Source organism: Artemia franciscana, chromosome 13 (genome assembly GCF_032884065.1).
Source record: "Artemia franciscana chromosome 13, ASM3288406v1, whole genome shotgun sequence".
Classification (NCBI taxonomy): Eukaryota; Metazoa; Arthropoda; class Branchiopoda; order Anostraca; family Artemiidae; genus Artemia; species Artemia franciscana.
This window is the reverse complement of record NC_088875.1, coordinates 12,040,866-12,052,647: the sequence shown is the minus strand read 5'-3', so window position 1 is coordinate 12,052,647 and position 11,782 is coordinate 12,040,866. Positions and strand designations below refer to the sequence as shown.

At 35.5% G+C, this 11,782-nt stretch overlaps 1 protein-coding gene across 3 annotated transcripts in view; it reads left to right on the top strand.

Annotated features, from left to right (window-relative positions):
* Positions 1-789: 789 nt before the first annotated feature.
* LOC136034528 (dihydropyrimidinase-like) overlaps positions 790-11,782 on the top strand; it is a 255,283-nt gene continuing 244,290 nt past the window's right edge. For all 3 annotated transcript variants that reach the window (XM_065715755.1, XM_065715756.1, XM_065715754.1), the window contains exon 1: positions 790-966. In XM_065715755.1, the coding sequence (XP_065571827.1) occupies positions 793-966 (174 nt within the window). In that variant the 5' untranslated portion in view covers positions 790-792. The remainder of the gene's footprint in view (positions 967-11,782) is intronic.

The window sequence follows — 11,782 nt, the reverse complement described above, 5'->3', positions numbered from 1 at the left end:
AGACTCTATGAATAATTTCGCCCAGTCTAATTTAAGACAACCTATCCGCATATCTAATGAAAACCAAAATTGTAGACAGGCGAAATCTGTTGCAAGGCAAAGGATACTTATTCAATCTAATTGGTAACTTCTATTTCATTGGTTCCAAGTTGTTTTTTGTTGTTTGATTCAGTGTCTTTTTTCCTCTTGTGCAGTTCACTTAAAAAGGTTAGATTTTGCTGTTGTTTCTTCTTTGTTTTTTTTAGCACTGAGGACGACTTGGCGGAGGTCCTTGTCGAAATAGTTGCTTGTTTTTCATATTTTGCTACTGGCTGATAAAATCCTCGTTTTTCACCTATTTGTTTTTTTCTCTTTTCATTTATTATTTCCTTTCTTTGTTTTCTTAGTCAATCCTTAGCGTTGAGGAGGGCCAACCGCTTTCATATACAGAATAATTTCGGTTCGTTTTAGGTTTTAACGTCGCTCCTTACTTGCAGTTAAAAAAACTTGTTTTTTTTATTTCATCTATATATAGAAGCCTGCTACGTACCGTGTGCCATTAGTTTATGCTACGTACCGTGTATATTAGTTTATATTGTTAAAAGTTACAAGAGAGAAGAAAGCATACAGAGAAAAAGGGAAAATATTTAATATTAACTTGATGATTAATAGATCATTTGAGCTAAAAGAAGCATTAGTGTTTTATTTAGAAAGTCTTATTTCCTACCGTTTGCATAATTTCAGTAGGGTATCGGCATTCACAATGGTTTGCTCGTAATTTACATTTAACGATATCTCTTTTTTAGGGTTACGATGTCAAGCGACAATAACAATGATTCTCAAATGTGTATTCCTGGAATGGGAGAAAATAAGCCCCGCCCACGTGTTCTTGGTACTTCCTTTTTTGGATACGTTCCAGATGCATTTAGTAACGATGGTCCTGATTTTCCTTCCGCAAAGGCAACAGTTTCATCAGCATCACCATTGGTAAGCTGCATTCAAACTCAAAGAACAGTATTTTAGCTATCAGCAGCTGATTATGAATATATAGTCAAATTTTAATGAATTTAACAATATAAACTAATATACCTGTTACCGGCTAGCATTTCTGCTACTATTTTATTGGCGTTTTTAAACCCTAAGTCATGAATAAATAATCGTCATATATCGGTAGTTTTATTTAATATATTACTGGATTTAACAATATGAACTAATATAGCTGTTACCGGCAGGCTACATTTTCTACCACTATCTTTTTGACGTTTTATATGGTAGTAATAGTTAATATGGTAGTTAATATGGTAGTTATATTGGTAGTAAGGAGCGACCCCGCTCAATAGTAACCAAAACTCTAAAAAATGAATTTTGATATCAATAGCTACATCAAAAGAATCGCATTTTGATGCTGATTTTAAATATATAAGTTTCATCAAGTTTAGTCTTACCCTTCAAAGGTTACGAGCCTGAGAAAATTTGCCTTATTTAAGAAAATAGGGGGAAACACCCCCTAAAAGTCGTAGAATCTTAACAAAAATCACACCATCAGATTCAGCGTATCAGAGAACCCTACTGTACAAATTCCAAGCTCTTATCTACAAAAATGTGGAATTTTGTATTTTTTGCAAGAAGACAAATCACGGATGTTTATTTTTTTTTTTTTTTTTTTTTTTTTTTCTTCCCAGGAGTCATCGTATCGACCAAATGGTCCTAGAATGTCACAAGAGGGCTCATTTTAACTGAAATGAAAAGTTCTAGTGCCCTTTATAAGTGACCAAAAAATTGGAGCGCATCTAGGCCCCCTCCCACGCTCATTTTTCCCAAAGTCAACGGATCAAAATTTTGAGATAGCCATGTTGTTCAGCTTAGTCAAAAACCATAATAACTATGTCTTTGGGGATGACTTACTCACCCACAATCCCTGGGGGAGGGGCTGCAAGTTACAAACTTTGACCAGTGTTTACATATAGTAATGGTTATTGGGAAGTGTACAGACGTTTTCAGGGGGATTTTATTTTGTTTGGGGGTGGGGCTGAGGGGAGTGGGCTATACTGGAGGATCTTTCCTTGGAGGAATCTGTCATGGGGAAAGAAAAATTCAATGAAAAGGGCGCAGGATTTTCTATCATTACTATAAGAAAACAATGAAAAATAAACATGAAAACGTTTTTTCAAATGAAAGAAAGGAGTTGCATTGAAACTTAAAACGAAAAGAGATTATTACGCATATGAGGGGTTCTAAAAATACTTTAGCATAAAGAGCGAGGTATTTAGGAGGAGATAAATACCTCGCTCTTTATGCTAAAGTATTTTTGGTAATTTCAACTATTTATTCTACGGCCTTTCTGATTCAGGGGTCATTCTTAAAGAATTAGGACAAAACTTACGATTTAGTGTAAAGAGCGAGGTATTAACGAGGGTAAAAACCCCCTCGTATACATAATAAAAATATAAGATTATGAAAGTTTGTTACGTAAGTTAATTCTTAAGTTACGTATATTTTTTACTAATAAAAACATTCGTTAAAAATTAAAAGTTCTAGTTGCCTTTTTAAGTAACCGAAAAATTGGAGGGCAACTAGGCCCCCTTCTCTACCCCTTATTTCTCAAAATCGTCTGATCAAAACTAAGAGAAAGCTATTTAGCCAAAAAAAGAATTAATATACAAATTTCATTTTAATAATTTATGTGCGGAGAGCCAAAACCAAACATGAATTAGTTCAAAACGTTCAGAAATTAAATAAAAAAAAACTATTTTTTTTTAGCTGAAAGTAAGGAGCGACATTAAAACTTAATACGAACAGAAATTACTCCGTATATGAAATGGGTTGTCCCCTCCGCAATCCCTCGCTCTTTACGCTAAAGTTGGACTCTTTGCCACAATTCTACTTTTTAAAACAATTAAAAGCTTTAGCGTAACGAGCGAGGGACTGCGGAGGGGACAACCCATTTCATATACGGAGTAATTTCTGTTCGTTTTAAGTTTTAATGTCGCTCCTTACTTTCAGCTAAAAAAATTAGTTTTTTATTTAATATATTAATGGACTGAAATACAAACTAGTGTACCTGTTATCGGATGGCTACCATTTTTAACCACTATCTTGTTGGCGTTGTTATGGCACTTGGTATTAACCAATTCGAATAAACCCGTTAATTCGAAAAAAAATGAGAAAATTGAACTATTTTTAACTTACGAACTGTTGATGAGATCTCAATGAAATTAGATGTTTAGAAAGATTTCGTGTCTCAGAGCTGCTATTTTAAATCCTGACTGGATATGGTGACATTGGGGGAGGGGAATTGGGAGGGGGAAACCTAAAATCTTGGAAAACACTTCCAATGAGTGGAGGGATCAGGATGAAACTTGGTGGGAAAAATAAGCACAAATCCTAGATACACGACTTGACATAACCGGAACGGATCCGGTCTCTTTGGGCTAGTTGGGGGGGGGGAGGGGGGTATTCTGAAAAATTAGAAATGATGAGGTATTTTTAACTTACAAACCGGTGATCGGATCTCAATGAAATTTGATATTTAGATGGATATCGTGTCTCAGAGCTATTATTTTAAATCCCGGATCTGGTGACATTGCGGGGGAGTTGGGAGGGGGAAACCTAAAACTTGGAAAACACTTAGAGTGGAGGGATCGGGATGAAACTTGGTGAGAAAAATAAGTACAAATCCTAGATACATGATTGACATAACCGAAACGGATCCGCTCTCTTTGGGGTAGTTGGGGGGGAAGGGGTTAATTCTGAAAATTTAGAAAAAATGAGGTATTTTTAACTTACGAACGGGTGATCGGATCTCAATGAAATTTGATATTTAGATTGATATCGTGTCTCAGAGCTCTTGTTTTAAATCCCGATCGGATCTGGTGACCTTGGGGGGGGGGGGAATCGGGAGGGGGAAACCTAAAACTTGGAAAACACTTAGAGTGGAGGGATAGGGATGAAACTTGGTGGGAAAAACAAACACAAGTCCTAGGTATATGATTGACATAACCGGAACGGATCCGCTCTCTTTGGGGTAGTTAGGGGGGGGGATAAATCTGAAAAATAAGGTATTTTTAACTTACGAACGGGTGATCCAAGCTCTTATTTTAAGTCCCGACCGGATTTGGTGACATTGGGGGAGTGTGGGGTGGGAGAACCTAAAATCATGGAAAACGCTTAGATTGGAGGGATCGGGATGAAACTTGCGGGGGGATAAGCGGAAGTCTTAGATATGTGATTTACATAATTGGAACGGATCCGCTCTATTGGGGGGGGGGGTTAATTCTGAAAAATTAGAAAAAATGACGTATTTTCAACTTACGAAGGAGTGATTGGATCTTCATGAAACTTCGTATTTAGAAGGACCTCGTGACCTAGATCTCTTATTTTAAATCTTAACCGAATCCAGCGTAATTGGGGGGGGGGGCAGTTGACGAGCACCAGAAATCTTAGAAAATACTTAAAGCGTAGAGATCAGGACGAAATTGGATGGGAAGAATAAAAACAGAAACGTGACTGATATAATCGGACTAGATCTGCTCTCTTTGGTATAGTTGGTTGGGGGGGGGTAATTCTGAAAATTGAGGTATTTGTAGCTTACGAAAGGGTGACCAGATCTTAATGAAATATGATATTTAGAAGGGTCTTGCGCTCTAAAGCTCCAATTTCAAATTCCGACCAGATCCTGTGACATTGGGGGAGTTGGAGGGGGAAACCGGAATTCTTGGAAAACGTGAAAATTGGGTATTTTTATTTTACGAATAGGTGATCGGATCTTAATGAAATTTGAGTTTTCGAAGGAATTCATGTCTCAGAGGTCTTATATCAAATCCCGACCGTATCTTTTGACATTGGGGGGAGTTGGGGGGGAATCTTGGAAAACACTTGGAGTGGAGAAATCGGGATGAAGCTTGGTGGATAGAATAAGCAAATGTCCGTGATACGTGATTGACGGAACCGTACTGGATTCGCTCTCTTTGGGGGAAGGGTTCAGTTATTTGGCGAGTTTAGTGCCAAATACCAAACTCCCGCATATAAGTGCTAGGACGATGAAAATTGGTAGGCGTGTCAGGGAGCTGCACAAATTTACTTGATAAAGTCGTTTGCCTAGATTCGACCATCTGGGGGCTAAAGGGAGAGGAAAAATTAGAAAAATCTAGGTATTTATAACATACGAGTGGGTGATCGGATCTTAATGAAGTTTGATATTTAGAAGGACATCGTGACTCAGAGCTCTTATTTTAAATCCTAACCGGCATTAAGCCTCTTATTTTCTTTTTAAATCAATCTATTGATTCATAGAATTTTGCTAAAGCTCATACCATATAATCTCTTAGCTCTTAGCTCTTCTCGCCTCGTCACAAGTGCCATATGAGCTCTTAGCTCTTGTTAAATCCTTCGTCAGGAATTAAGAATCGTCATTTATCGGTAGCTTTTTGTTGTTGTTTTTTTTTGGGGGGGGATCGATGGTAGATAGTTCCAAAGAGAAACCTACTTTATAACGATCTAAAATTAACTGACAATTTGTTTGACAACTGCAAAGTTTTCAACTTTTCAGAGCATGTTTAGTTTAATGGTATGCACTACCCTAATTTAGTTGCCAATTTTTTTTTTTTATCTGAAGATAAGAGCTTAACAGGGTAAAAACAAAACCAATAACTGGTGCATTATCTTGTTCCAACAAGTAATTTTCAAATAAATAAATATCAAATAAATAAATATGATTGGATCCAAAAAACATCCTACTGCAGAGGTGCTCAAAAAACAAAGGTAAACCAGAGTTTCCATTTTGTTCTTGCTGAAAATGGACGAAACTCAGAAAATTTTCTTAAAAATTCTGCCGACGTTTAGAAAAAATCGCTATTTAAAAGGATTTCAATATATCTGATGTAAAAAAAAAATATTTATCACAGGTTATAAGTTCATTAGTTCAAGTTTAAATTTTTATTTTTAACATTCACGATTATTAAACTAGCGTATTGGGAGGAGGCTGTTTGCTCTCCGGTTACTCTTGGTAAAAACAAAAGATCAAAGTTTTTGAATTTTTTTTTAAATTTGTTGAAAATTATCATTTTTTCAATAACCTTAAAATTTTGTCTAGACTTACTTGGGGGAAAGAGACCATGGGGGGCATGTAGCTTTAAAATAAAATAAAATGATTCCTGACCTGCTGGCCTAAGGCCTGACTCATTGGCGGGATCCCTGACCTTATGGCCATTGGCTTCACCTGTGGCTCTCACATGTCCCAATGGGTCATGGGCCTTTTATTTTCTGTCCCTGATTGTTGAAACAAAGGAGGAAAAAGCTATAAAATTGTGGTGACCTGAAATTGAACTAGTTTAAAGACTCTAAAAAGTTTAGTTTTTATTAACTTTAGAAATAATCAGTAACTGGTTTTTGCAATCTAGTCAATTTTAATGAATATTTGTTATAACTTCCAATATGCAATATTTTTACCAAGGAGAAGCATTTTGATAAGGCAACACTGAGTATAATTATGGATTTTCAAAATTTTCGCATGTGCAAACTATAAACAAAGAATTGTAAGTCGAATAATTCTTTCAATCCTTCGAGCTTTTTTTAAAGTATTTTAAACTATGGTAGATGACAAATGACAACACTGAGCTTGTACCTATGTATTACCCGGTCTGTAATAGGCTAAGATATTTAAAAATTCTTCGTTTTCCCAATATACACTTTTTCCTATTTTCTCCGTCACTTAAATATTTGGAAATTAAATTTCAAATTATTTTTGTCACACCTTGGATCGTATTCTGAATTGATTATGTTCTGAATAATATTCTGAATGATAAGAATTCGAAAAGGTTATGTTAAAAAATTATCTTTATTTCTAAGCTTAATTGCCAATTAACTAATATAAAAATAGGGAAGCACATTCAACTTTCCATTTGGAAAAGATTCGACTAGGTCTAATTACACACCAAAATGTTTTAACCCGGAAAGAGGGGTTACTTATTGGAATTTGGTGACGCTTCTAATCTGTATTTGAGGGTGATGATGATGATAATTTATTAAGTGATTAAACCTTTACAAGTGTTTCACTTCTAATATTCTACGAACTAACACTACAGGAAAAAAAGAAGAAGAAAAAAAAGGAAAAAAACTAGAATAAATGAAACTAATAAATGATACAATCAAAGGCAACAATCAGATATATACATATATATATATATATAATATATATATATATATATATATATATATATAAATATATATATATATATATATATATATATATATATATATATATCATTGATATTTCTAAAAATATATATCCATCAGAGCTTATTCTTGAACCTAGTCATGGCGCTGGTCATGAAGATCATTTCTTAGATTTAAGTATTAATATTTGGGATAATAATAAATTAAGTTTTAAAATGTATAATAAAACGGATGATTTTGATTTTGAAGTAATTAGTTTCCCATTCCCTGAAAGTAATATACACTCAAATATCACATATTCAGCGTTTTTCTCACAATTACTTCGTTATGCAAGGGTTTGTAGTAATTATATTGATTTTAAAAATAGATGTAAAATCTTAAGCCAAAAATTGATATCAAGAGGTTTTTCTGCAAATAAATTAACTTGGCAATTTTAAAAAATTTAGTTTTCATTATAACGAACTTTTAAATAAATTTCAAAAGAATTATCTGGAAATACTTAAAGAAATTTTCAACTAATTTTGGAGGTTCGAGAAATGATGTTGCAGCGCCATTTATTTTGAATTGTGTTTCTAATAGAGCGGATTTTTTTTTAAAAATTAGGCACATGGTAAAGATGAATTCTATAATTGTTTAGTTCATTCAGGTTTTTTGCAATGTGTTAATATTTGTGATTTGGTAAAATTTATCATATTTAGTTTACCTATTGTTGCCAAAAAGAGGGATATATTAACAGGATAAGCTGGTTTTGGTGTTACTTGGTTGTTTTACATTTGCTGTTTTTTTTTCTTTCATAGGCACGTATTTTGGGGGTGATACCTGACACAGGGATGCCATGGATATTCTGTGATAGCCACAACACTTGGCTGGGTAGAGAATTTAATGTATATATATATATATATATATATATATATATATATATATATATATATATATATATATATATATATATATGCTAGCTGTTGGTGGGGGCCCCCGCGCGCACGTAAGTCGTTACGATTTAGTTACGCTACATTAGTTACGCGCCATTGTAGTTGTGTCCCTGTGTCCCACCTGTGAATGTATATATATATATATATATATATATATATATATATATATATATATATATATATATATATATATATATATATATATATATATATATATATATATATATATATATATAGGTCTTTAAATATGTAAAACTTGCGAACAAACAACATTCTTCGCTGTCCCATTGTCTGTGCATATGAATAGATTGTCAGGTTTACCGACTCTTGAACACGCAACATATAATTGTCCATGGGAAAAAAAATCCGTATTCAGATCTATACCGCATTTTTCTAATGATATCCCTTGAGCTTTGTTGATGGTGATTGCTAATTGAATATTCACTGTGTCCCCGTCGTAAGTTATATATCCCCCCTGTCCCCCCGACGTCCCCGTTGTAGTTGTGTTCCTGTGTCCCGGTCGTCATTTATATTCCCTGTGTCCCGGTCGTCATTTTTGTCCCGGTGTCCCGGTCTGTAATTTCTCTTTGAGTGTCCTGGTCGTCATTTAGATTCCCTGTGTCCCGGTGTCCCGATCGTCATTACTGTCCCGTTGTCCCGGTCTGTAATTTCTCTTTGAGAGTCCCGGTCGTCATTTATATTCCCTGTGTCCTGGTCGTCATTTGTGTTCCAGTGTCCCGGTCTGTAGCGTCATAAAGTCTTCAATGGCTTCGGTGGTGCAGGCAGTTGATGAAGTTTAACTTTTCCTGAGGCGCAACATTCCCATTGTATCACCATTAAATTTCAAGGCATTGCAATAGGGACAAATTTTAGAAATAGTCCCGATTCGAACACATCTACTCGAGCTAAAATCATCGACTGGGCTGTACCTGAATGCCAAGCGAAAATTTGCACGTTACTCTTGAGAGGAATGAGAGGAAAATTTTCAAGTATAGTTGAAAATTTTGAAGTAAACTACTGTCAACCAGCGCGTGTTCCCCGGGGAGACCCTCGAACAAAGGTTGACTCTAATTGGGCAGTGTGTAGTGACATGCATGAGAGGTGTAGCATAAGTGGGAGACAGTAACAAGGGCAATCAAAGGGCAAGTAACAAGGGCAATCTTGACTTGATGCCCATTTAATTGGACAATCTGTCTTTGCTTTTTCTACAATTGGCCATGACTTGACTTTTCCCACAACTATTCCCTTGTCAATTCAAATTGTTTGTTTAGACCCTTATTTATCTAAGCAAAATGTATAGAACACAATTTTCATAGGATTACCCCTCGGCACCACTTGGTTTTTCATTGGTAGAATTTTCGACAATGACATGTAAATCTATAAATGTGGAAGTCAAACCTACGAAATAGTCTTCATAGGGATAAATGTGGAAATGAATATTTTCAGAGAGTGGTTGTTGCAGATAAAATTGTTCATAGTAACTATGTTTTACACTCATATGAACATTTTCTGCATTAATGAAATTAAATGATGAGGCGACTTAGGGATGAGCTTCTTTATGTGGTAAATATGCCATTTTTAGGAAAAGAAATCTATTTTCGATCTAACAATTTTTACTCTGTGTTTCTTTTTCTTGTTTTTCGAGAGGGATATGTTTATGCATCTGACCTGTCTAGAGACTAAAGAGTAATGAGATTTTTTTAACCTTTTTGACCCTTTCCCAGTTTGTCGTGATTTCAATCGCTCGCCGAGGGATCGCGTACTAGACCTGGGATTTTGTCAAACGCTTTCTTTCAAATCTTTTCCAGTACCTCAAACCTTTAGCTTAGAGGACACAAAATATGTGGCAACCAATGCAATGTGTTTTTTAGCCAGGGGTAGAGCAGAGAAAAACAAGTTAGAAAACCCATAAGTCATTTCACTATTGGATGGGTCGAAAATGCCTTGTAAGCACAAGTCAAGCCTTTTGTTATTGTAGAGGATCGCCTAATCAACTTCTTAATTTTAATCGACAGAGCTCCAAATAATAAGTGTTTACAGGAAAATGTTGGCTTACTGGAATTAGAACTTGCTACGCCAATCGGCGCATAAGGCAGCAACGATGCCAGTCCACGATGACCACTCTAGTGTCTTCGTCCGAAGTTCATCAAGGGTTTTTCTTAAGAGCGATGTGTCTTTTCTAGGCATGTAAAAGTTTAGCCTTCTGTCGTCCGTGGCTTTGAACTCCTGGAGGAATCCAACACGAAACATCCTGAGGCAGGTGGTTGCTATCCATCCTAACCATATGTCCCCAATATTGCTACCGACTTCTTATGACTTCATTAATAACAAATGGCTGTTTAGTCTTCTCTCTAATGAATTAGTTGGTAATTTTGTCCGTCCAGTTGATTTCGAAAATCCGTCAAAGACAATAATATTCAAAAACTTAAAATCAATTATCATTGTAAACAGTACTGGGGACAGAACGCATGTCTGTCGAATGCCTGTTTTAACTTTGAACCACTAAGTCAAGCCCCCCTCATCAGTTCGAACAGCAAACATTTGTTCATCATAAAATGCCATTATGATTCTGGCAGTTTTATCAGGAAAGCCTCTTTGGACTGAGTCAAAAGCCTTTAAGAAATTGATGAAAGCCACTGTAATTTCAGTCTGCTATTCATTTTATTTTTGAATATGCATTCCAAGGTTAAAGATCAAGTCAGCACTTGACCTACTTGGCCAAAAGCCAAGTTGTTCATCTCTGAGTAGGGCTTTAACTTTTGTTTTGATTCAAAAGTATTTAGCAGAGGACTTCGTTTCCTGCAGACTGTAGGGTGATACCACGCCACTTTTTGAAATCAGCAGTTCTACTCTTCTTAAATAGTTTCACCATAAGCCCTTTCTTCCAATCTGTGGGAATATCCCAAGTATATTGAAGGTGCTTTATATTTTAGTTGTGATTGTGTTCGTGAGTCATTTTTTGCTCAAGAACACGTAGAAGGGGACAATGGTATTACTAGCTTTCGATATCTCAACAAGGGATGCATAAAAAATACAATTGTCCGAAGAGAAGCCGGGTGGATAGTCTGCAAAAATAACACGTTCCATCCCACTGATGGCTCCAGCACTATTACCCTCGATTATGCTCGTCTAAAACCAAGAACTTCTCTCGGATTTTTAAGACCATTTCATTCTCGGTGGGAGAGCTAATGTATACCCTACCATGTTCCACTGAATAGTTAAATTGGAATTAGTCATTCTTACAAGCCGAGATTTTCTATTGATTGCACGACGCTAATCATTCTTGCTACCATATTCTTTGAATTTTAGGGTGAGATGCAGATATAAATCAGAATTAAGCGATTTTATCCATTCCTCTCACTCACCATACACTGGCCAGTTGTTTGTTCTACTCTTTTAACCTTACTCTTGACTTACCCTTTCACCGTTACTCACACAGGGTCATCCTATTTTATTTTTGTGTTTTGTTTTGATATTTGATTTCTTATATGTTTGACAGTTTTATTCTGTATTAAGGACAGTCAAGTGGGGTTTTTGACTGATACATTTGCAAAGGTTTTCATTTTTGTCACTGGCTACCTACTGTCCTTTCTTTCCTTTCTTCGCAATATTATGTTTTATCATAATTAGCCAGTTTTTGTCTCACAAAATTATATAGCATAAAAACGTCAAAGGATTTTCCAGCCATTTGTAATTCC